This window comes from Protopterus annectens, chromosome 11.part0, assembly GCF_019279795.1.
Source record: "Protopterus annectens isolate FY-2018-M chromosome 11.part0, PAN1.0, whole genome shotgun sequence".
Lineage (NCBI taxonomy): Eukaryota > Metazoa > Chordata > Ceratodontiformes > Protopteridae > Protopterus > Protopterus annectens.
This window is the reverse complement of record NC_056745.1, coordinates 1,487,594,780-1,487,621,756: the sequence shown is the minus strand read 5'-3', so window position 1 is coordinate 1,487,621,756 and position 26,977 is coordinate 1,487,594,780. Positions and strand designations below refer to the sequence as shown.

The 26,977-nt window shown below is 39.7% G+C and overlaps 1 protein-coding gene across 1 annotated transcript in view; it reads right to left on the bottom strand.

The window, feature by feature from the left end:
- LOC122815093 (mitogen-activated protein kinase 12-like) overlaps positions 1 to 26,661 on the bottom strand; it is a 372,412-nt gene extending 345,751 nt beyond the window's left edge. Inside the window, exons 1-2 of the mRNA XM_044087335.1 lie at positions 26,237 to 26,661; positions 25,567 to 25,696 (exon numbers count right to left, since the gene is read on the bottom strand). Coding sequence (XP_043943270.1) covers positions 25,567 to 25,696; positions 26,237 to 26,349 — 243 coding nt within the window. The 5' untranslated portion in view covers positions 26,350 to 26,661. The remainder of the gene's footprint in view (positions 1 to 25,566; positions 25,697 to 26,236) is intronic.
- Positions 26,662 to 26,977: the final 316 nt, after the last annotated feature.

The following is a 26,977-nucleotide window of genomic DNA, read 5'->3' as shown; positions in this document are numbered from 1 at the left end:
ACACACACACACACACACACACACACACACACACATCTATATAACAAATACACCTACCTAAAAACAAGGTACCAGCACAAATAACACCAAAGAACTTGTTGGCAAACTTCAAATGACTACTGGGATATAACCAGAGAAGCAAAAATACTGTAGACCACTGAAAATGAGTGCTTTCATTCCAGTTTATTAATAGCAACATGGAACTTCATCAGGAAATATACCACAGATTATATTCAAGCTAATTAAACATTTTAAATGTCCCACTGAAAACTTTGCTTCAAGCCAGTTACACAGCTGATGACATCATATCTTTGGTGAAACATCTTAGAGAACATCTTAAAGCAATAAAAGACACATTTGACAAATTCATTACCAAGACACAGTTAACATCGTGTTGGTTTTAGGAAGTTTCATTTTTCTGTCTTAGAACAAATAAATGACATACATTTTGTTTAGAGTTGTAACAAATTATTACAGGTTAGAGAAATGAAAAGGTGTTCTTTAATTACATCCGTAGCCTAAAACATAAGACCCAGACTTGCACTAATGATACAACATACACTGATCATATGGACATAGCAAACCTGCTAGCCATCAGGTTCTGTGAAAACTTCATACCTCTGTCCCCACCACATCTACTCCACGACATTCCTTCCACCTGTCCCCCAACTTGTATCTCTAGAGAGCAAGAACACAGCATCTATTGGACCTGATAACATCCCAGGCTGTGACCTACATGGGCTCCAACAAGAATTAGCAACACCACTGGGTACTCTTTTCACTCACAGTCTAAGCACTGGTTTCATTCCAGCTTAATGGAAAATAGCCACCATTATCTCCTTGCACAAGGGTAGTGCTTCCAGTGACACCCAGAACTATAGACCTATTAGCGAGAAAAGCCTTATCTGTAAGGTATTGGGAGCAAATCATAATGGACCATATCAAGAAACACATAGGTAATCTCCAAACACTTGACCCTACTCAGTTTGGATTTGTCAAAGGGAGATCATGCCTGTTAAACCTAGTGGACTTCTTTGAGACAGTCCCCAGAACCCTGGATAAGAAGAAAACTACCTGGACTTGGCCAAGCCTTTTGACACTATCCCCCACTCAGGCGTAACTGACAAACTCAACCAGCTGGGTATCAACCCATATATTGTTAGGTTGTTCTCTAACTGGCTCACCGATAGAACCCATACAGTTAAAATAGGGAAATCCACCTCCAACAGGATAGTTTGCTGATGAATGCAAACTGGGAGCAATCATAGAATCCCCAAATGATGTCACCATCTTATAAGAGGGTCTTACACAATGTCTCCACAGGGGTAAGAAGAGCATTCTGTATGGCTCATCTCATAAGTAAGGGCATTGCCTCCAGAAAAAAAGAAGTTATAACCTCCCTGTACTCTTCCCTCATCAGGCCAATAATTGAGTACAATACCCCTTTTGGTATGTACCTTTCCAAGCACCTGCAGCAATTAGAGGGACCACAAAGGTTCCTCACAAGGAGAATTCAAGGTATTTATCATCTGTCCTAGGTGGACTGATTGAAATCACTGTCACTTTACTCCATTTCATACAAACTACTCAGAGGTGATTTCTGCCTTGCGTATAAGGTAATCTCTGAGTCTGCTTTATTTATATTACTTATTTTATTTTACATTTGTTGACCGGGTTTATCCAACTGAGCTGAAGAGCCCTTTTTCAGCGGAGGCCAAGGGTGAAAAGCTCCAACATATTATACAATTTTCATTATAAATTAGCATTAAACAACAATGTTACAGGATTATTACAAGGCATTAAGTAGCAATACAATGTTGTACAGTGTCGATAATCAGGAGTATAGCATAACTATTTCAAGATATATAAAAATAAATAATATGGCATTGAGATGAATATAGTTTTTGGGGTAAGTGGTTACAAAAACTGAGCTTTATCACAATGTAGTTGCATGAAGGCAAGACAATTACTATAGAATGTCTCTTTGAGGTGGTTTACTTAATAGATTTTAGAAGACGGTAGAAAGAGCAGTCAAGGAAGATTAGAGAGAGCTAGTGAGAAGAGCGAGTTAAGGGCAGAAAGTAGATTAAGGTATGAGAAGTAGGGGGTGTTAAGGAGGGAGAGTGCAGTGGCAGGACCAGTGACTTTTAAAGTGCTCTTTGGTGGCTGTCTTAAATTGTTTAGGATGTGTAAGGGTCCTGATTTCTAATGGGAGCCCATTCCAGACAATAGTGGGGTGACAGCTGCACATGTTACGTCCAAATTTAGACTTGGGTTTGTAGATTTGTAGTAGGTCTTGGTTAGAGCTTCAGAGAGGTCTGGAGGGAGAATAATGGGAGATGAGAGGGATTTATTTGAAATACTGCATATCTGTAAGTCAAATGGCTCATGGGATACTCTGTCTAAAGACCTTACCCTGGTATGTGACATTAATAGAACCTGCTGGAGGAACATGATTGTCTCCCAGAGGTTACCACACCAGTGGAAGAGACTCCTACTTCTTGTCAAACAGAGACCCTCTTTGGCTCTCTTCAAATGCAATCTGGACGAATGGATGGGTAACTGCAAATTCACCCCAGGGGTTCCACCTGTGTCTCTCTTGGACAGGAGCAATAGGTGCTGATTGTGAAAAGAAGGGCAGAACTTAGCTAGACTTGCAAGGCCCGTAGGGTTATTAGACTTGCAAGGCCCGTAGGGTTATTCGCCTAGTACCTTCCCATGATGCTATGAATGTATTTAAAACACAATTAATACTTCATCTCATGATGCTATGAATGTATTTAAAACACAATTAATACTTCATCCCATGATGCTATGAATGTATTTAAAACACAATTAATACTTCATCCCATGATGCTATGAATGTATTTAAAACACAATTAATACTTCATCCCATGATGCTATGAATGTATTTAAAACACAATTAATACTTCATCCCATGATGCTATGAATGTATTTAAAACACAATTAATACTTCATCCCATGATGCTACGAATGTATTTAAAACACAATTAATACTTCATCCCATGATGCTATGAATGTATTTAAAACACAATTAATACTTCACCTGTTAAATCAGTGCATCTACTTTTGTACACATCTCCAGGATAAACAAATCACCGTTATCTTCATCTTGTCATGTTGTCAAACCACTTTTCTTTATTCAGAATCCGATGCCCCATAACCAGTCTTCACCGGTATCTGTGTATTTTTTCTAGCATCTTCTTGCCATATACATTGTTTTCTGACACTGCTCACCCCACCTCTATACTTCTAATATAAAACCTTATGATATGCATATCTAGAAAAAAAAGGGAAAGCCACGGTGGTACACCGGTAGCATTGTTGCCTCACAGCAAGAGGTTCTCCTGTTCGATTCTCGGCTGGAGTGCCTTCTGTGTGGAGTCTGCATGTCCTCCCCGAGGTCGAATGGCCTCCAAAAGACATGTGTCAATGGGTGTGCCTTCGCTGAAGGTTGGGCATCGGGCTGGCAACTTGGCACCATAAAAATCTACTGCCAATCATTAGAGAACTGGAGTTCCGCTGTGGCGACCCCTAACCGGGAAAAGCTGAAAAGACAAACAACAAACATACGCATATCTAGAAAATATACACACATACACACACACACACACACACACACACACACACACACACACACTGTTACACTTCAGATCCAAAACTCATAACATCTAAATTCAAAACATCAACACCACAACATCTAAAACCCAAAACATCTAAAACTCATAACATTGAAACTTTGCATCACAACATCGAACACTACAAATCACATGATAACAACATCCCCACCACCTATAACAACACCAAACTAATAAACACTTTTTACTACATTTCTGCAGGTGGGCAAGCCCCCCTGCACCAACCACCCCCCTAAATTAAATATATCAAATCCGAAATTGCACTTCAGTGGGGAAAAAGTTAATTTTCTAAGCCCACTACATCATGATCACCATAAAGAATGTACATATAATGTCTATACCACTTACCTGAATGGCCTATCCACATACAGAGTGGCAAAATAAACATGATATAAATAGTACAAATTCCTACACTATATAAATAAAAACTACAACATCTCATACTTATAAGAATAACAGATTAAACTAGAACATTTGCATGTTTCATGATACACTATTCCATATTATACATTTTCGATGTTATGAGTTTTAGATGTTTTGAAGTGTAACCACACACACACACACACACACACACACACGCACACATATTTATATCCTAACTCTTAACTACAATATACTTAGATTTTCTGCCCTATCTAGTTCCTTCCTTCACTTCCATTTCTTTAAACTAATCACATGATCTATTATCTATCTGACAAACCCACTAATTACCTCTTTAAATGTTCAGTATTCAACATCTACTAATCCATAAGCGCCTTTTACACTTTAATACTTGCCTTTACTTCATATTGATGTAATTTAATAGGCAAATGTTTAGACTACATGAATCTCACCTTTGTAAATCATTACCTAGGATTAGTTTTATGACATTTTAACAAATTGTATATTATCTCTGTATTTGTCACTGTTCTAATACTTTATTTACTTTTGTGTAACTATTGTAAAATTGTCTATATCCTGTGGAGCTTTTCTCCCCGGTCCTCCACTGAAAACAGGCTCTTCCAGGCCCAGTGGACTATCCTGACCATCAAACTATAATAAATAAATAAATAAATGCATGTGCAATTGTTATTGTATATTACTTACTGTCTGTTTATACAATAACAATTGCACATGCATTTATTTATTTATTTATTATAGTTTGATGGTCAGGATAGTCCACTGGGCCTAGAAGAGCCTGTTTTCAGTGGAGGCCAGGGGAGAAAAGCTCCACAGGATATAGACAATTTTTCATGTGCAATTGTTATTGTATATTACTGTCTGTTTATACCCACGGTAGTGGTACTGCAGTAGCATTGTCACGTTTGATTCTCAGCTAGAGCATCTTCTGTGTGGAGGCATGCATGAATGGGCATGCCTTTGTTGAAGGTTGTGCATCAGGGCTGGTAACTCGGCACGTAAAAATCCACTACCAAACATTAGTGGACCGGAGTTCCACTGTGGCTACCCCTAACCAGGATAAGCCGAAAGACACAACAACAACTTACTTTCTGTTCATGTATATTACTGAATGTTTGTTTAAAAATGTTTGCAATATGGGAGCTTTTCTCCCCGGACTTCTGTGGAAAAGAGGTTTTTGACTAAACTCAGAAAACAAAAATGAACAAATAAAAGAAAATATATGTGCATAGGTGCATAGGTGCATGGGTGCATAGGTGCATAGGTGCATGGGTGCATGAGTGCATGGGTGCATGGGTGCATGGGTGCATGGGTGCATAGGTGCCATAGGTGCATAGGTTCATAGGTGCATAGGTGTGTACCAGGCTAATGATCACAAGGACTTTTTTAAGACATGCAATGCATCCCAAATCTCTGAGAAGTTCTAGTACCCTTGGTAAGTGTAACCAGGGGCTTGAGAGAGGTGAAACGTTTACAAGCAGGAGCCTGGAAGAAGCACCATTTACAGGCTGCTTGTGTCCATTAAAGACATAGGTGCCAAACCAGGGATGAATTTCTTGTTCCCCATGCAATCATCCAAGTTACACTTGAATTGGGTTAGGAAGGAACTCTGCTTCACATGAATGTGGGACCTGTTCCAGAGAAGGAGTAGTCTCTGGGATACATACCAGTATCGCCACCAGGTCCTATTTATATGACAGGCAAAGTTTAAATCTTTGGAATTGGTAATTCTGGTGCCGTTTGTTTTGTGGACATGCAGTAGGTCCAGCAGGGTGGAGTCTGACAATGCCCTGTATGCCAGGCATAGATCTCCCCTCAACAGCCTACAGGAGACAGAATACAGGGATAGGGTCTTGAGGCAGTTTGCATGGGACATGTTACTTATGCCCTGTATTTTTAAGTGAGGAATATATGTGGGCATTCCAATTGATGGATATGCCTGGTTAGGTACATACCAAAGGGGGCATTGTACTCAATGAAAGGTCTGACGAATGCTGAATACAGTGGAACAATGACTTTTTGTACCTAGATGCCGTATCTTTGTTTATAAGTTGCACAACACAAAATGATTTCCTCACTACAGTAGACATGTGATGGTCAAAGGTTACCAGGGGTAGAGGACTTCCTGAAAGATAGTATTATGCATTTCTTGGCATTTAATTTTAGTCCATGGCTCTGGCACAAGTTGTTTGTCTGTATCAACCCTTTCTGAAGAACATTTGTTTCAGTGGGCAATTCAATGACAACTCCTAATTTGCAATCATCTGCAAATTCAGTCAGCCAGAGGCCATTGATGTTGGTCTGGACTTCAGAGAAGTAAATGCCAAAATGCAGCAGTCCAAGGACTGATCCCTGAGGGACTACACCTGTGGCTGGCTTCTTTGTAGAGGTGAACTCCCCAAATCTAACTTCCTGGGCCCTGTCTGTGAGCCAGCTAGCTGTCCATTGGGTGACATAAAGGTTTGTAGCTAACCTCTTTGGTTTGTCAATAATGCCTGAGTGGTGGATAGTGTCAAATGCCTTGGTCAGGTCAAGGTAGACAGTGTGAACCATTTTACCATCATCTGTTGCTTTGGTGATTTTCTCAAAGATGTTCACCAGGTTGAGTAGGCATGACCTGCAGTTTATGAAACTAAATTCGATTGGGTCCAGCATCTGGAGGTATCTTATGTCATTACTTATTATTTATGTGATAATTCTTTGCATGGCTTTGCATATAAGACTAGTGAGACTTATGGGTCTGTCGTTTCCATGTCTGTAGATGGCCCACCTTTGTGCAGCTGGATGACTGTTGCCTTTCTCTATTCAAGAGGCACAAAGCTTGTTTGGAGGCTACAGTTAAATAGTAATTCCAGAGGCCCTGATAGATCATGTTTCATGCTATTTAGAAGGCATCCTGGGATACTGTCTGGGCCCATTGATGTAGTGCTCTTGGCCTTAGAGAGAGCATTAAGGACCTGTTCCCTAGTGAAAGGAGGGGGAGTTATATTTGATGATATTGTACAACCACAACTTTTTGATCACATATTTGATGATATTTCCTGAGGGAAGCTTGATGGGGAGAGAGGAGTAAAGTTGGAGCTGAATTTGTCAGCCAGTAGGTTTCCTATATCTTCTGTCTGAGTATAGGTGGTTCCATTTACAATGAGCTCTGCACACAATTGTGTAATGCTTGTGGACATAGGCTATCGGCCCTAGGGCCTATACAAGCCCAGCCATAACAATTCCCTGGCTATTTCTTCCCACACTATTTAATTCCCTGGACCCCCATCTAAAACTAAAGAATGCCTTTTGGTTGGCCTGGGAGCCAAATTTACCTCAGCTTTGGCTTTGGTAGACTTTATTTGTGCTCTGTGTTGTTTGTTTAGTTTGATGAGATTGGTTTTATCCTGCTGGGTGCTGCACCTCCTAATTTTTACCATTACTTTGTTCCTTCTGTTGTGCACCCTATTAATGCTGTGATTCCACCAGGGGGGCTTGTTTTTTGAGTTAGTTCTGTACTTTCTCCTGGGGAGTACAGCTGCCTCTATGTAGCTATTAACATGCTTGTATAGGGTTACTGTGAAGACTTTTGCATAGGCAACAGTGTTCTCAGGGTTTACGAGGGCTTGAAATTTTGCTATGTTATCACTTAATAGTAAAAAGTTAGCCTTAGAGTAGTTCCTTAATATTCCAGAGTTATCTTACACTTCAAAGGAGACTATTTTGTGGTCTGACCTTACCAGAGAAGATATTACACTAGTGGGTGTGCAGCACTCTCCCATATTAGTAAGGACCAGATACAGTATGGTTGCACCCCTTGTTGGTTTATTGCCAATCTGGTCCAGGGAATTTGTTTACAAAATCCATGAAGTTCTGAACCTGTATGTTTGGTGTCAAATAGGATTCACAGTTAATAGTGGGATAATTAAAGTTGCCCATAATTATGGTATTGGATTGGATGGTGAGTGTTTCCAATAAGTTTAAATACATGTTATGGTTTTCGTAGGTGATATGGGATTTTGCCTTTTGTGATTTGAATATGGAGAAGCTCAAGTGCATTGCTCTGTTTTATCAGCCTAGAAGCTTATTTATTTTTGATGTATAAGGATAAAATAACAAGACGGAGAAGCAGACCACAGCAGGAAGCAGCCAAATGTCCTTATAGTATAATCCAACAGTGCAGATTACAAATGCAGCAATACTCCAAAAACGGTTAAAAGCTTTATTTGATGAATGAGTGAGCGCTTTCACCTATAATAGATTTGTATTTGAATATACTAACATTGATAGCTAAGTGAGAATTGATTGGAGTGCTTAATTGCTTTTACCGCCAGCTTTATGGTATATATATCACTGCTTGTTTAATGTAATTTGTTTTGAGTCTGAAGAAGCCTGTTATAGGTGAAAGCGCTCACTCATTCATCAAATAAAGCTTTTAACCGTTTTTGGAGTATTGCTGCATTTGTAATCTGCACTGTTGGATTATACTATAAGGACATTTGGCTGCTTCCTGCTGTGGTCTGCTTCTCCGTCTTGTTATTTTATCCTTTTATTTATACTGTTTTGCTGGAGAAGCGGTTTACTCCGAGTCATTCATTATCCAGTGATTATTTTTGATGTAAATTGAGACACCTCCACCTTCAGCCCCTCTCTGTGTAGTAGCTGGTCGAAATGTGTGGAAGGCATTCTAACCTTGCATTGTCAGTGTGCTCTCCGCGGCTTTAAACAATGTCTCAGTGACCGCACAGACATCAGCATTCTCTATGCTGAGGAGAGCTTGTAACACCTTTGGATTTTCTTGGTTTTGATTTGCTATGTCGGAAGTGCTTTCACTTTGGTATTGCCTAAAATGGCACTATATGGGGGAGGGCGATGCTTTAGCTAATATTCGACATCCTAAGTGGGAAGAAGCAGACAATCCCTGGCAAAGCAACGTGATCTGTTGACCATCTTCTTCCATGCTGACAAATATTGTGCCCCCTTGGAATGACACCAGAAATTAAGCCAGTTATTAAAGTCAATCATCTGTAGTTCACATTGAGGTATCACTCTTGGAGTAGGTAAAATGCTGCTCAATGGTAGGCTCATACCAGCCAGGGACACGTATTCCAAGAGCTCCACAATGTCTATCTTCATATAGTTTAGGGTGGTACATCTCAGGTCATTTATACCCACATGGACTATAACTGAGTTATACTGGTACTTGTGGTCTAATGACCCGAATGAGTGCACAATGTGGCAGATCCTGGTCCCTGATAAGCAACTGACTTTGACTTTCTCCTTACTCAGCCTGTTGAGAGAGACATCAGTGTGTCTCACAATGGAGTCGCCAATGACTAGAATGTTGGATTCTGTGGTGGCTTATGTTACAGGCTTAAGAGGTAGAGGCTCCATGATATGTGGCTACATGTGTTGAATGCTGGATTCTGTGGTAGCTTACGTTACAGGCTTAGATGTAGAGGCTCCATGATATGTGGCTACATGTGTTGATGCAGGTGTTGTTTTGAAAGAGTGCATTTAGAGTTGTTGATGTTTGTTATAAGTGCTTCCTCTAGGAGGTCTTTGGGGTTTAGGAAGGTTACATTTAAGTGCCTCAGCATATGTAGGTCTATGTGTCTGCTTTGAACTGTGTGTGATGGGTGCAGTGTGTGCACTACTTACAACCTTATTGACATTAAGAATGCTTTTATTTGAGAGTTTTGCCTCTAGTGACATTGTGTAAATACAACTCGCACATACCATATCAGTTTGTTTGAGAATTAACTGGTTGTCAGTAAACATGAGGCAGTTTCTGCATTGCCTCAGGATGCCCATATCCACCAAGTTGGTAACAGAGATAGTGGGAAAGGTCATATTGATGGCTACAGGCCCTTTTTTACTGATTAGACTGTTGGAGTAAGAATATAAAGTAATGTCAGGAGTAATCGGTTTGCAATTCTGGGGGCAGTGCTTGTCACTGCAAATTAGTTGTCCTGTGTGCAACTAGGTACTGGTGAAATTTCAATGGTGCTTTTACAGGAAAAATGTCAACTCAAGGTGTCTGTGGCTATACAGGGAACTCACAAACACTTGAGGGTAAACTAATAAGTAGAGCCTGATGATTTATGGATGAAATATTTAGGCAGATATTCTGATGTTAGAAGCAAATCAAGCAATACTTACTGAAAAGAAAGAATTAGCTTCTCAAGAATGATGAAAAGAGGGGAGTCGCATGAATGGCTACTGCCTGGCTGCTACTAGTGCTGGTCTCACCACAGTTTCTCTCTGCTGGGATGCAGTGCTCCTTTGCTTCTTCTCTCACCAGAAGCAAAACAGTAGCACTAATCCCAAGATGACTACTGAGGGGCAGAATTTGGGCTCATCAGTAATTGGTGGTCTTTGAGTAGGTGTTACAGATTTTAATGGTAAGACAGAAAAATTGGTTAATATCCTAATAGCTGCAGTGTGCACTAAGCTGTTAAATATGAAAGAGGGGGTAACTTAACTTTAGCTATCTAAGTGAAGAGCCACTCATTTTAAAAGAACAATATAGATTGGAAGGGGTAGGCACATTGTATTCTGGTTCTATGGAATATAGTGGGATGGCCAATAAATGTAAATAGTTGAAGGGGATATTCTGGTTCTATGGAATACAGGGATGGCCAATAAATTTAAATAGTTGAAGGGGAGTGATTTCACAAAATGATAATTTTTTTCTTACTCACAATAGCCAATGAAAGAGGAGAGGAAAGAAATATATGGTCAAATTAACATAAGACGCAGGCAACTAGAAAAATGGTTTAAAAACAATATAGCCTCTGGTTGGGAGGATGGGGAAAAATTAATTTCTGTGTGTCTCACAAGGGACACAGCTGTGGTTTCTTTCCTAGTTTAAATATGCAATTCAAAGCAGATAAACAAGTAAAACACAGTGTAAAGGAAATGAATCATAACATACAAAACAGAAGAAGGCACTAAAGCAATACAAAACACAAGAAAGCAAAATCAAACTAACCTTTTCCTCACAGCAAGTTGTGGCAGCATCTGGATGAGCTTTTCTAGTGATCATAGCTGGCTCACACTTAATCCCCACCAGCCTTTGCCAAGCATCATGTTTCCTACCTATGAGGATTTCTGACATCACACGGTACCTATACCAGCTATCGGCTCCAAAGCCCCTCAGCCTAATCTACCCTTAACCTATTGCCCCAAACTTCACATGGAAATAAAACACAACTTATTGATATCAGTGCTTTTCCTTCCTAGTAGATCCCTACAATTTAGGTTGTATCTCCATCAAGTATACTATTTTTATTAATATTGTATGTAATATTATTGCATACCACACAGATTATTTGTTATTTACTATTTAATACAGGGTTACACATGCTGAATCTCTTACCACTATATCATGTGTGTTATGTTCCAAAGTATATTAATTTCATTACTTCATGGTGAAGCCGCAGTGGTGCAGCGGTAGCATTGTTGCCTCACAGCAAGAAGTTCTCCCGTTCGATTCTCGGCTGGAGCGCCTTCTGTGTGGAGTCTGCATGTCCCCTCCCTGCAGTCGAGTGGCATTCGAAAGACATGCGTAAATGGACATGCCTTCATTGAAGGTTGGGCATCGAGCTGGCATCTCTCTACTGTAAAAATCTACTGCCAATCATTAGCGGACCAGAGTTCTGCTGTGGTGACCCCTAACCGAGAAAAGCCGAAAGAAGAACAACTTCATACTGCGTTCTTTACTCAAACAGTAATAGGATGCTTTCTCTTCTGGTATCCCCTGAAATGGGTTTTGTTCCACATAGCCCATCCAGTGTCATAAATAAATACATACAAGCTTGCATACATATAGGTAAAGTGGTTCTAATCCTAAACATGTGAATGGGAGAATAATGACACATACTTCGTGCAAATCAGCAGCTATCATCAGGCCAGCAAATGACAATCTTAAAAACAGAAAGAAACAAATGGTAACTTGCACATATGAGTTAATGGTTGTCTGCATTTCATAGCAAATGTTACGTTTATGTATTTGCCAGTACTGTGGTATAAGGAACAAAGCCCTAACAATGGCTCGGATGACCCGGTTTGATTACTTGTGTGCCTGAGGAGTTAGCAAGTGGAAGAGTGGATGTGTCCAGCCCAGTGGGGGGTGTTAAGCATTCCATGTGGGGTGGCATGTCCACAGAGGGGAGTATCCCTTGGATGTAGCAGATAAACCCAAGAGAGGGAAATCAAGGGGTAGGTCGTAAATGAAAACACCCCCTAGTGGAAGCAGACAACAGTAGAGCCCTCTACCGAGGACACTCTTATGTTCCACACTGGTCCAACCTTAGAATGGAGATCAATCTAACAAGCTGTTTGACAGCCACTGACCTGGCAGTGGACTGAGGCACTAGGGGGGTCTGGAAAAATGAAGCAGAAGGAGAACTAAAAACACGACCCTTATACGTAGTGCATTAACTGTTCAAACAAACTTTTGCTAGACCTCATTCATTTTTGGATTTCTCAGCTGAAAAACTAACCAAAAGCATGACTTTACTGATACTTCACAACAGTTGGCTATTTTCAAGAAAAAGTTTTGAAATCTAGGAATGATACCCATCCAAGGCACTGTTCAGTCACAGGATATACACATGCAGTATTATTCAAGTTTTTAATGTCTGTCACAATAACAGAATAACTAAACAATTAAATGCAATGTGTCCACACTCCTTTAATAAAACAGTCTGTGTGCCTTGACTGTGGATCCTCACTTAGCTTTCAGGATAAACTGTGAAGAGATACGAACCATATACAATGAACTGGGCAAGGAACATATACTCAGGACTGCAAAGGTGGGGTGAAACGAGTGACTGCATCAGGTGAAGCAGTCAGGGGCACACAGGAAGCTGATATCACAGCTGCTTAAAATAATTTTAGTATAAGTGCATCCTTGTAATTGTAGCAAAGCTCTTTACTACATTTCTAGGATATAATCCATTTTTTTCTTCTTCAAATTTGGAGCCTGGTTATTTTTTTTTTTTTCTTTCTTGAGCCTTAATTTCAGGATGAAAGGGGTGCCAGTCTGGGGACTATCCGGATCACCAATTGATGTAAATATGGTTTTTCATGTAGTAAATGCACATGCTACAAGGAGTGAGATGTAACCCACATTATATGAAACATCATTACCAAAATATTTGCAAGACGTATAAGACAGCATGCCTGCTGGTTGAGGAGCAAGACATCTGTGCATACTGCTAACTGTCCTGAGTCACTTACAAAGACAAGGGTGGGAAGTTTAAGTGACTTCAGGGTAATTTTAAAGATGAGGGTCAGACAAAAACAACAGTAGTATCCTGTGGAAGATATTAGAGACTAATTTTAACTAAAGTAACAAAGAGACAGCATACCTGCAGCCACCTTACAGTAAGTAAGGTAAGGTGTGGCATGCCAAGAGATCTTGTATTAGGTACACTTTATGCCAGAATGCATGTGTCTCTGATGTGTTAAGTACAGTATGAAATTAAAAAAGCACTTGTCCACATATTCAGTGGCAGTTGGTCTCTGAATATCCCCAGCAGTCAGCCAGTTTTGCCAGTGAAGTCATAGTCATCATCAGAGGGTACCGTCTTGGAGAAGAAGACGTACCCAACAAATGGATGGATATGTAGTGGATAAGGTGGGCAGATGGGAAATGAATTGGCCAGTGGGTGATAAAATGTCCTAAGTAACCCAAGGACAGTAAAACAGGAACTAAAAAAACAAACAAATGAACTGGCAAATTCTAAACATCTTTCCTCTTGACAATGCTATAGAATACTTCAACTCTGTCTTCCTTGATACTTTAAACTCACTAGCCCCACTAAGAAACAAAAGGATAAAAACTAAAACTGCTCCTTGGCTATCCAAAGAGACAAAACAGATCATGCACCACAGAGACAAACTATGGAAGCTTTACCAAAACAATAAACTGGCCAATACCTTGCTCCACTACAAACAGCTCCACAACCATGCAAAACGACTGATCACCAAAGACGAAAAATCCTACTATCAAACTTCAGTTCAATAACAATAAAACCCCCCAAAAATTCTGGAACTCAATAAACTCACTCCTCAAGCCAGGCTCCAGAAATAATCCCTGTCCTGACCCAAGTAAATCTGACCTCGAACTAGACTCTGAATTTAACTCATTTTTCGTAGACACTGTTACTACCCTCACCAAGACATTTCCCAATAATAACCCAAGTGCTCTACACTCTCCCACTTCTAACTCACCTCATCTGTTTGAACTCAACCCCATCTCCACTAACTTTATAAAAACACTTTTGTCCAAACTTAAACCTTGCTCTAACGCTCCAGACAATATTCCCCTCTTCCTTCTTAAAATGTGCTGCTGATGGCATTGCTCTCCCAATCAGCATCATTATTAACCAATCCATAAAAGAATCATATGTCCCCAAACTCTGATGCTCAGCTTTTATTTTTCCATTTCATAAAGGAAGCAAAAATACCCTTATAACTTTCCCCCCATTGCTTTGCTCTCACCAATCTCCAAAATCCTAGAAAAATGTATCCACCTCCAACTTATGCCTTTCCTGACCAAAAACAATCTTTTCACTCCTACCCAGCATGGCTTCCGCCCAGGCCATAGCACAATAACCACTCCACTCTCTTTCCTAGAAACTGTCAATCAAGCCCGAGATTCAGGACCTTTAGTTTCTACTGTTTTATTCGATCTGTCTAAAGCCTTTGATACTGTTTCCCACAAGCACCTTTTCTGCCATCTCTCAAACCTTAATCTCTCACATAATGCTTTATCCCGGTTTTCCAGCTATCTATCAGACAGATCACACAGTCAAATTGAAGAACTCCACCTCTTCCTTCCTACCTACCCCAACTGGCATACCACAGGGATCCATCCTTGGGCCAATGCTTTTTAACATCTTCATCAATAACTTTCACACTGCTATTCCTGATGCTAAAATCATTCAATACGCAGACGATTCAACCTTAGTCTGCTCTGCCTCAAACCTCTCTGAATTGCTGACTAAAACCCAAACTGCCTTCTCAACAACTGAAAACTGGATGTGCCAAAACCACCTCTCTCGCAATGCAAATAAATCAAAGATTCTACTATTCCCTCCCACAAAGACCCTCTCCTATGATAAAAACAACTTCAAAGTCTATAGTCAAACCAGCTCACCTATAGAAGTGGTCCCCTCTGCCAAACTACTTGGCATTACTGCAGATGAACACCTCAAGTTTGATATTCATATTCAATAAAATATTAAGAAAAAACACCAAAAGCTAGGTATGCTGTATAGGAATAATTGCTTTCTCTCCAATTCTACCAGGCAAACTCTGGCCTCGACTTATCTTCTTCCTTCCTTATTATACAGAGCCCCTCTCCTAACCAAACTGTCCTCCGCTATCACCTCTAAACTAGAAAACTGCTACAACAAAATCTCTAAATTTGCCTCTAAATCTAAAAATACCACCCATCACTGCCTAACCCTACAATCCCTGAAATGGCTTGAACTCCCAAACTACCTAGACTATCTCCAACTCACTACTGCACATAGACTCATATTTCACCCAATAAAATGTCCCGGTCTAACTAACATCCTTCCCTCTTATACACCCAACAGAACTCTCAGATCTGAAAATCAGAACTTAATTACTATCCATAAACCTAAACGTCCTGCTGGCTAACTTCTCCTATCTTTCTCACTAGGAAAGCAATGGAATTACCTTCCCTCCACACTAAGAACCACACCAAACTCAGAAAATGTCAAAACCCAACTTTTCAAACACCTGTCCACTAAATGGAAATGTACCTGCCTTCACCAAACCTAAACAAAAAACTTCCCAGACACTGTCTTCCAACACCACGTGAAAAATCCACTACGAAACCTGCGTTTTAAATATTTATTTAAGCTTCTCTTTAAACATGCACTTTTCGTCAGATTTAAGTATCCAACTTCATCAGAAACAAAACTTTAAGTTAATAATCCACTAGAGCATTTTATAGCACCCAAATCTCATTGAAATCACGTTGAAGTCACGCAGCACTACACATGTACTGCGCAGAGAGCTCACCCTACTGGTGAGACTTGCAACTGCTAGTTAATTCTTTATTTTTTATTTTTTATTATTTGTTTTTTATATATTGTTTGTTTAATTTCTACCTATATAAAATCTCATATACATGCAGGTTGCAACTCAGAAAATACAATGCTATAATGAACAATGATAAAAAATATAAAAATAATATACCAACAAATGTAAATATAAAAATGTATAAAAAATCTCCAAGTAAAGAATTATGTTAAGCTTTATATAACTAACAATGTTAAAATAGTTAAAAAATAGATAAAAATAAAGTTTTGACCTGTAATTTTGATCTCAAAGAACTGCACATGTATTTGCTCATAAAAGTAGCAAAGTCTCAAATCTAAAAATACAAATGAGAATTCACCTTAACAGATTTTTCAAGCGTAGGACACACATAATCGAATTACACTCATTCAGGCCAGGAAACTGGCAGGCATTCAGCCTCAATTGCCAACAAAGCTCTAACCTTTCCAATCTAAGTGACTCCGGACCACCTCTTCAGTCATTGTACAGTTGTTGTATGACGCTAAATTTGAAATTATGTGTGGGCTGTTCTAAAATGTGTCTTGCCAATGCGTTTGTGGATTTACTATTGTTAATACTATATATGTGTTCATATGTCCTGTCCCTTAGTCTTCTGTTGGTTTTGCCGACATAGATTGCGGGACAGTGGGTGCAGCTTGCCAAATACACTACTTGCTTACTGTTGCAGTCATACTTGTCCCTGGCTTTGATCTTAACATCCCTAATACAACAACTGTTACCCTCATGGATATATTTGCATCGGTTACACATGTAACATTTGAATGTACCCAGTTTCTTTTTCATCACTGTGGCTCTGTCAACTGTTACCCTCATGGATATGTTTGCATTGGTTACACGTGTAACATTTGAATGTACCCAGTTTCTTTTTCATCACTGTGGCTCTGTCAACTGTTACCCTCATGGATATGTTTGCATTGGTTACACGTGTAACATTTGAATGTACCCAGTTTCTTTTTCATCACTGTGGCTCTGTCAACTGTTACCCTCATGGATATATTTGCATTGGTTACACATGTAACATTTGAATGTACCCAGTTTCTTTTTCATCACTGTGGCTCTGTCAACTGTTACCCTCATGGATATATTTGCATTGGTTACACGTGTAACATTTGAATGTACCCAGTTTCTTTTTCATCACAGTGGCTCTGTTTTCTAAGATTTGTTTCAAATTTGCACCACGTCTGAAAACTATTTTCGGGCATTCGGGGAAAGTTGTACGTGTCTCATTATGGTTCAGCAGTAACCCCCAATTCTTACAAATGATGTTAACTATTTCAAAGGATTCCATGGCAAAAGTGGAAATAAAGCAATAAGGGCTGAACAACTCGTCAGACCCCTGTTTGTCACTACAAACCAAAGTCATATTTTTATTACTCAAAATTGGTGGGAACACTCCTCCATGTCCCTTAGCTTTCACTTCCTCAAGGAGGGTCATGAACAAATCGAGAGGGTAACCTCTCTGTAAGAAAAAGTTCTTTAGTGTATTGCATTCGGCTATAAAGTCCTCATCTTTTGTGGACATCCTAGCTGCCCTAACTAACTGCCCCTTAATCACAGATTTCTTCTGTGAAAAAGGGTGGCAGCTGGAAAAATGAAGGAAGGAATCTGAGTAAGTACTCTTACGGAAAATTTTTGCTAAATACACTAATTCTCTATAATCTTTCCTTAATTCAATGTCAAGATATGAAATCTTGTCCTTATGTACAGAATAAGTGAATTCCAAAAACCCTGTGCTGTTATTAAACATGTCTATAACTCTCAGTGCCTCTGATTCCTGGCCGACAAACATCACAAAAATGTCGTCCAAGAATCGCGTGTAAAATTTTATGTGTTGTTGGCACCAAGGATTTTGTAAGACATGTTGTCTCTCCCAGTGTGCCATGACCGTATTAGCCACACTGGCCCCACATGGGGACCCCATCGCAACTCCCACTCTTTGATGGTAAAATTTACCATTAAAGGTGACATAATTATAAGACAGTACTATGTCTATTAATTCTGTCACCAAGTTCACTTTATCTCTAGGGGCATTATGGGTTTGCATAAACAGTGCTGACCTTTCAATGGCTTCCTGATGGGGAATCAAAGAATACAAATCCTTGACATCTATTGTCAAAAATAAGACACTTTCAAAAAATGGAATTTGATTAATATGTTGCAAAAAGGACCAGGAATCTTTTGAAATTTGGGTCTCTAGTACTAATCTATGAACCTATGAAATCTTGGGCAACATATTTTTTAAGAATGTTGTCAACAGCTTTAGCGCAAGCATATGTCATACTTCCCCTTGCATCTACTAATGGCCTCATTGATGGGTCTGCTACACTTTTATGAATTTTCGGAATTCCGAAAATAATAGGTAGTCTCGGTGCTGGCATCTTCAAGAATTCAAACACATTCTTGTCAATACGCCCTTCAATATATAAATCATACAGCAAGGAATTCACTCTATTCATAGCTATATTTAACTCATTCCTTGACACTTCACTGTATGTCTCAGTGTTTAAGATCGATAACATTCTTTGGTTATAGTCTGTTACATTCATAATCGCCAGGCCCCCTCCCTTATCTGGTTTCATAACTCTCACATAAGAGGAACTCAAAAAGTTAAGTATGTCCCTTTCCTCTCTTGAGACATTGTGTTGTTGGAAATAACCATGCCTACTACTAAACAGCGAGTTCCTAATATCAGTTTCGCACATCTGTTCGAAGAAGGACAAAATCAAGTGGGTAGGAGGGTTATAAACACTTGGAATATAGTAGTCATTCTGGGTTGGTAAATGATCACCCATTAGCAAATTCAAATTCATTTTACGAACAAAAAGTTTTAAATCTATTAAAATGTCAGCTATTTGGGTGTGTGCAGTTGGAACAAAAGTATGTCCCTTTGATAATAAGTCAGCCATCTCGGATGATATATTAATCTCCGAGTAATTATAAATTTTAAAGTCTCTTGAAGTATTCAAAACTATACTGCAAGTGTTTAAAGCTTCTAAACAATCTTCCCTTTCTTCAATGTTCACCACTTGTTCTTCCTCCTGGTTCTGGAATTGTTCCTTCTCCCCTTCGGGTAATGGCTGCCGGAGGCTTGGTTCTGAAAATTTATATGGTCACTAGGACCCTGTTTGTAGCCCATGTTGTTTTTCGTCACTAGTCTATCACTGCGACGAACCGAGGCTGGGTCTGGAGCCTGGTCTCCCATGTCACTATCAATAGTGACTTGGGGAACTTCACTCTCTTGAATCAAACCTTCCGGTTGCTCGTTATCACCTTGGGGTGGGTTACTACTTTGAGAAGGTGGGGGTCTAGGATATGCCTGCCCTTTTTCATAGTCCTTCAAATCCCTTCGAATTTTCTTAATTTTGGTTGCATTGACCTTCAATAAATGTTGGTCAATGCTGTGAAATATTCTCTCATAGTCAAACTGGTATCTTTGAAAGTCTAAGTCCTTCTTAATATTCTCGTCTAACAGAGTCACTTCAGTAATTAAAGCATCCGCTCTCTCTTGGTAGTGGAGACACAAAGTTTCCAACAGTTCTTTCCCATGCTTCTCAAAAAGGGATATTAAATCTTTATGGAATTTTGAGCCTTCAATCAGGTCAGTGGGGTACTGCCATAACCTCAACCCCTTAGGCACTATTTTTAAACGGATGCATTCATGGAAATAAGCTATTTCCAATTGAGTCTTTTTAAGTTTAATCAACTTAGTATCGAAATCTTGAAGTTTGTGAGCCAGTGTCACTTTGTTTTCCTGCATGCGTATAGGTGTAGTCCCAACAAGGTTACTCCCAAAATTAAATTCCTTACTCAACCATACATTAAAGTTAGGGGGAGTTTTCATATTCAAATCTTCTGTATTCAAGTTAGTTCCCCTGACTACTTGGGTGCTAGTTCCACCAGTATTTCCAGAGCATGCCCCTCCATACCCAGGTAGAACCAATCCACCCCTCTGTAGCACAGAAGCTGAGACATTAAGGTTAGGACCCAACCCACCCAACCTAATCCAAGGGGGTTCTTGCTCTGGTTCCCAAGCTCTACAACTCTCATAATTATCTTCCTATGAGCCTGTCTAAGCTCTCAACAATTTCTATAGCTTCTCTCTAAGCTCTCACCTCCTACAGCTACCCTCACACAGCCCAACCTTGTAAATATTGTAAATAGCATTCTACTGTTGATGTGTGTATGCAAAGCGTATTTACATTTTCTTAAAAGGTTTGTATGTAAACTGTTTCTACACCTAACACATATTGGTTTTCCTCAAATGAAACTGTGTGATCCCTACCTTCAAGCTAAATGAATTTGTTAACTGTGCATGACATTGAATGCATTTATGAGTAACTGTTCTACATAATATAATATTTACTATTAACTATCAGTTGTATATAAATTGTATAATGCATCTTGGAGCTTTTCTCCCTGGGCCTCCACTGAAAATGGGTCAATTCGGCCCAGTGGACTTCCCCGGTAATCAAACTGCAAATAAATAAATAAGTAAAATAAAAATAAGAACAAAATAAAACATTTGTTTTTGCAGTCTAGGAAAAGTCACTCAAAAAAAACTTAAAAGGTTTCACTTTGTGGTCAGTATTACAGCAGCAGTGAACCCTCAGCAGTGTCAGAAGAGTCAGGCTGTATATTTATAACCATCAGCAGTGTCAGAAGAGTCAGGCTATATATTTATAACCCTCAGCAGTGTCAGAAGAGTCAGGCTGTACATTTATAACCCTCAGTAGTGTCAGAAGAGTCAGGCTGTACATTTATAACCCTCAGCAGTGTCAGAATAGTGAGACTGTTTGTTTATAGCCCTCATCAGTGTCAGAAAAGTCAGGCTTTAAATTTATAACACTCAGCAGTGTCAGGAGAGTCAAGCTATATATTTATAATCCTCAGCAGTGTCAGAAGAGTCAGGCTGTATATGTATAACCCTCATCAGTGTCAGAAGAGTCAAGCTGTACATTTACAACCCTCAGCAGTGTCAGAAGAGTCAGGCTGTACATTTATAATCCTCAGCAGTGCGAGAAGAGTCAAGCTGTACATTTATAACCCTCAGCAGTGTCAGAAGAGTCAGGCTGTACATTTATAACCCTCAGCAATGTCAGAAGAGTCAGGCTATATATTCATAACCATCAGCAGTGTCAGAAGAGTCAGGCTGTATATTCATAACCCTTAGCAGTTTCAGAAGAGTCAGGCTGTACATTTATAACCCTCAGCAATGTCAGAGGAGTCAGGCTATATATTTATAACCATCAGCAGTGTCAGAAGAGTCAGGCTGTATATTTATAACCATCAGCAGTGTCAGAAGAGTGAGGCTGCATATTTATAACCCTCAGCAATGTCAGAAGAGTCAGACTGTACATTTATAACCCTCAGCAGTGTCAGAAGAGTCGGGCTGTACATTTATAACCCTCAGCAGTGTCAGAAGAGCCGGGCTGTACATTTATAACCCTCAGCAGTGTCAGAAGAGCCAGGCTGTACATTTATAACCCTCAGCAGTGTCAGAAGAGTCAGGCTGTACATTTATAACCCTCATCAGTGTCAGAAGAGTCAGGCTGTATATTTATAAACCTCAACGGTGTCAGAAGAGTCAGGCTGTATATTTATAACCCTCATCAGTGCCAGAAAAGTCAGGCTGTATATGTATAACCCTCAGCAGTGTCAGAAGAGTCAGGCTGCATATTTATAACCCTCAGCAGTGTCAGAAGAGTCAGGCTGCATATTTATAACCCTCATCAGTGTCAGAAGAGTGAGGCTGCATATTTATAATCCTCATCAGTGTCAGGAGAGTGAGGCTACATATTTATAACCCTCATCAGTGTCAGAAGAGAGAGGCTGCATATTTATAACCCTCATCAATGTCCGAAGAGTGAGGCTGCATATTTATAACCCTCTTCAGTGTCAGAACAGTGAGGCCATATATTTATAACTCTCATGAGTGTCAGAAGAGTGAGGCCATATATTTATAACCCTCATGAGTGTCAGAAGAGTCAGGCTGTATATTTATAATCCTCAGCAGTGTCAGAAGAGTCAGGCTGTACATATATAACCCTCAGCAGTGTCAGAAGAGTCAGGCTTTACATTTATAACCCTCAGCAGTGTCAGAAGAGTCAGGCTTTACATTTATAACCCTCAGCAGTGTCAGAAGAGTCAGGCTTTACATTTATAACCCTCAGCAGTGACAGAAGAGTCAGGCTGTACATTTATAACCCTCAGCAGTGTCAAAAGAGTCAGGCTGTACATTTATAACCCTCAGCAGTGTCAGAAGCATCAGGCTGTACATTTATAACCCTCAGCAATATCAGAAGAGTCAGGCTTTACATTTATAACCCTCAGCAGTGTCAGAAGAGTCAGGCTTTACATTTATAACCCTCAGCAGTGACAGAAGAGTCAGGCTGTACATTTATAACCCTCAGCAGTGTCAAAAGAGTCAGGCTGTACATTTATAACCCTCAGCAGTGTCAGAAGCATCAGGCTGTACATTTATAACCCTCAGCAGTATCAGAAGAGTCAGGCTGTACATTTACAACCCTCAGCAGTGTCAGAAGAGTCAGGCTTTACATTTATAACCCTCAGCAGTGTCAGAAGAGTCAGGCTGTACATTTATAACCTTCAGCAGTGTCAGAAGAGTCAGGCTGTACATTTATAACCCTCAGCAGTGTCAGAAGAGTCAGGCTTTACATTTATAACCCTCAGAAGAGTCAGGCTGTATATTTATAACTCTCAGCAGTGTCAGAAGAGTCAGGCTGTACATTTATAACCCACAGCAGTGTCAGAAGAGTCAGGCTGAACATTTATAACCCTCAGCAGTGTCGAGAGTCAGGCTGTATATTTAAAACCCTCAGCAGTGTCAGAAGAGTCAGGCTGTACATTTATAACCCTCAGCAGTGTCAGAAGAGTCAGACTGTACATTTATAACCCTCAGCAGTGTCAGAAGAGTCAGGCTGTACATTTATAACCCTCAGCAGTGTCAGAAGAGTCAGGCTGTACATTTATAACCCTCAGCAGTGTCAGAAGAGTCAGGCTGTACATTTATAACCCTCAGCAGTGTCAGAAGAGTCAGGCTGTACATTTATAACCCTCAGCAGTGTCAGAAGAGTCAGGCTGTACATTTATAACCCTCAGCAGTGTCAGAAGAGTCAGGCTGTACATTTACAACCCTCAGCAGTGTCAGAAGAGTCAGGCTGTACATTTATAACCCTCAGCAGTGTCAGAAGAGTCAGGCTGTACATTTATAACCCTCAGCAGTGTCACAAGAGTGAGGCTGCATATTTATAACCCTCAGCAGTGTCAGAAGAGTCAGGCTGTACATTTATAACCCTCAGCAGTGTCAGAAGAGTCAGGCTGTACATTTATAACCCTCAGCAGTGTCAGAAGAGTCAGGCTGTACATTTATAACCCTCATCAGTGTCAGAAGAGTGAGGCTGTACATTTATAACCCTCATCAGTGTCAGAAGAGTGAGGCTGCATATTTATAACCCTCAGCAGTATCAGAAGAGTCAGGCTGTACATTTATAACCCTCAGCAGTGTCAGAAGAGTGAGGCTGCATATTTATAACCCTCAGCAGTATCAGAAGAGTCAGGCTGTACATTTATAACCCTCAGCAGTATCAGAAGAGTGAGGCTGCATATTTATAACCCTCAGCAGTGTCAGAAGAGTCAGGCTGTACATGTATATGTTACATCTTTCAGCTTTGTTTGTTCATACTGTTGTCATGGGGGATGGAAGGGGGGCAACAATGATGTCTTCACCCAATACACGATTACAAGCAGAAGACATTTATGAAAAATGTTGAGTCATAAATATTTGCTTAGTGCTGTCATTACATGGTGCTGCTGGGGGGGGGGGGTGCAGAGCCAGAGCACTCCCCCCACCATTCCACACAACTAGTTATAAATGAATACATTGTGCGCGCGCGTGTGTGTGTGTGTGTGTGTGTGTGTGTGTGTGTGTGTGTGTGCGCACACGTGCATGTGTGTGCATGTGTGACAGAGTGTCCATGTCTGCCTGTGTGGTATGATAATGCCCTTATTTTGTGTTTGTATGTATATATGTACGTGTGTTAGTCTGCCTGTTGATATGATAATGCCTCATACCTCTCAGCCTCTTGGTGCAAGAAATCTGGACAAAGACTAACAGAATGGGCGGAGTGCAAAGGTCCAAACATATTGACTTTAAATACTGCTCTTATAAACTTAGAAAGTTGCTAAAATAACAGAGTTTGTGTTAACATACATTTTATGAAGGATATGAAGTCTGAAACTCAAATATATGTCATTATTTGAGGACTTCAATCCTCAGATCATCCCAGTGATTTGCCAAAAAAAACACAAATTTTATGAGGAACAGACCAAAGATATGAGTCAAAAATCTGAACATTATTTGAAAATCTGGACAGTTGAGAGATATGTAATGTCCCTATTGTATGTGGTGTGTGTGTGTATGTATTTCTGTCATAGTGTCTGTGTCTGCCTGTTTAGTAAAATAATGCCGTTATTGTGTGTGTGTATTTATGTATAACATTCAGCTTTACTGTTTAGCTTAAGATGATACTGGCTGGTGAAACATCTACACCTGTGATACCAGAGTACAGTACTCAGCAGATTCAGTTCAAAAGTAGCATCTTTCTTTATAATCATGATTTTCTCTGCAAGTCATTGTTTAACAATAACACATTATATCACTCTTCACAAAACCAGTAGTACAGGATTTCACTCAAGTAAGTATGTCTGCTCACTCCTGAATCAGTCATACCCATACAATGAATCAAAGTTTGAGTATCTGTATAATAAAACATCCCACAACTTAAAAACACAGGATCAAAAGAAACAGGAGGAAAAACTACTGACCAGTGTTTTTAAATGTCACCAAAGTGCCTCCACCAATTTCAAAACTGCACTTGCAAATCAGGCTACTAATGTCTGACAACAGTTAAAACCACAGTCTGAATGTCCGATTTAAAAGACTTTTGCAAACTTGTAGCATCTTCCTGCTGTGTGAGTCATTTAATTCCCAGTTGAATTCATCAGCAAAATGTACTTAATGATAGTTTGGCTTTTTCAAACAGCATTGACTAAATTGCATATATAGCAGCAGTGATAACATTTTTGGCAGTTACTGTTTCATTTCTGTTACATTTCATCTATTCTACCATATAAGCCGCAACTCTAGATGGCAAATGCCCAGCTGTGTACAGTTGCACAACTTGAATTAATTAAATGGACTTTTCACATTTACAGAGAAAATAACAGATTTGACTAGGTGTTGTGTTAACACAATTTATGGTATCAGGATAAAAAGGTATGATTCATGAGGAGATGAATATTTTCTAGCAATGTGGGGCCTGCATGGACTTGATCTAGTAAATTAAATGACAGAAGAATTCAAAGTACCGAAATTACTCACATTCTCATGTTTCATGTGTTTCAAGAGCCTCAGTTCTCTGTAAGCCCGTTTTGCAAACAGATCTGACTGGAATGGACGGTAAAGTTTCTTGATGGCTACTTTGGTACCAGTTCGCTTATCAATTGCTGAGCTGAAAACATCACAAAAGTACAACAGGGTGTAAATGGTCAACAAAATTAATCTTTTAGTTATGGCATCATCACAGCAAATGACACATGCAGATTTCCATTTGAATGTTATGTCCCAAGTTATGCATTTTTCTTCATAAAAAAAGACAAAATATGAGCAAAGTCCTGATAGTCAAAGCATGCTTGTATACAGGTTAAGTGCTCTTGTAAAATAAACAAATGAAATAAATACAAGGCAGCTTTGTCAGTGAGACAGAAGTCTGGTCATGTACCTGGCTTGAAACCAGGAATACTTTTTTTGGTTTCTAGTGTCAAAAGACTGCTAATAACCACAAACCTATTTCAAAGTTCAGAAGATATCTAATTACAAGTGAATTAAGTAGAACTGAATCAACACAGCATCATCTTCTGAAGAAAACTTATAAGCATGCAAAATAACACAGGAAATGAGGAAGTGGCATTTTAAAGCAATACTAACACTTAAGAAATCTTAAGCATTCGTTTACATACATCTATTGTAATAAGTCAGAAGAAAGACTTACCAAACAGTCCCGTAAGCACCTGACCCAACTGGTATAAGATCTTTATACCTATCCAACACATCCCACATGGTTTTATTGATTTCCTGACGGTAAAAGGTTTTCTTTGATGTCATATTTCTGTCCCTAGATAAATAAAAGAAGACAGCAAATCCTGCTTTTATGATTTACTGATAAAGATATGTTTGGCAGTATCCTGTTTCCTTTCACAGTTTCTGCTTTTGTTGTGCTTTCAGGCTTTGGGAAACGAACACAGTGAGTCCCCATTCACTTTTGATCACTGTAATGAGCACAGCATTGCTTTACTTGCTCAATAGCAAACATCAGGCTTCAGGATTCCCTTTGTGACAACTTCCCGTACACTCTCTCTCTCTCCCCCTTGCTCCCTCCTGCCGATCTTCTTTCACTCTCTCTCTCTTTGTCTCTCCCTCCTTCTCCTCCCTCCCTCTCTCTCTCTCTCACTCACTCACTCACACACACACGCACAAACACACACTCCCTTTCTCTAATTCATGTTGTTTTCATATGCGGCTGTTAAAATCCCTGAAGTCAGATCCAGAATCAAATTACAACAGAAACCAAATGATTAAGCTCCTCCCGTCTATCATTACAGCAGCGTTTTACTGTAGCACAATACTCCCCACCCAGTTTTAGCCCTAAGTTCCTGCACTGTGGAGCCACTAATGCTGCCCAGTGGATTCAGTAAACACATCCTGTCTGTTGTTTACTGAGAAAACTGCTGGT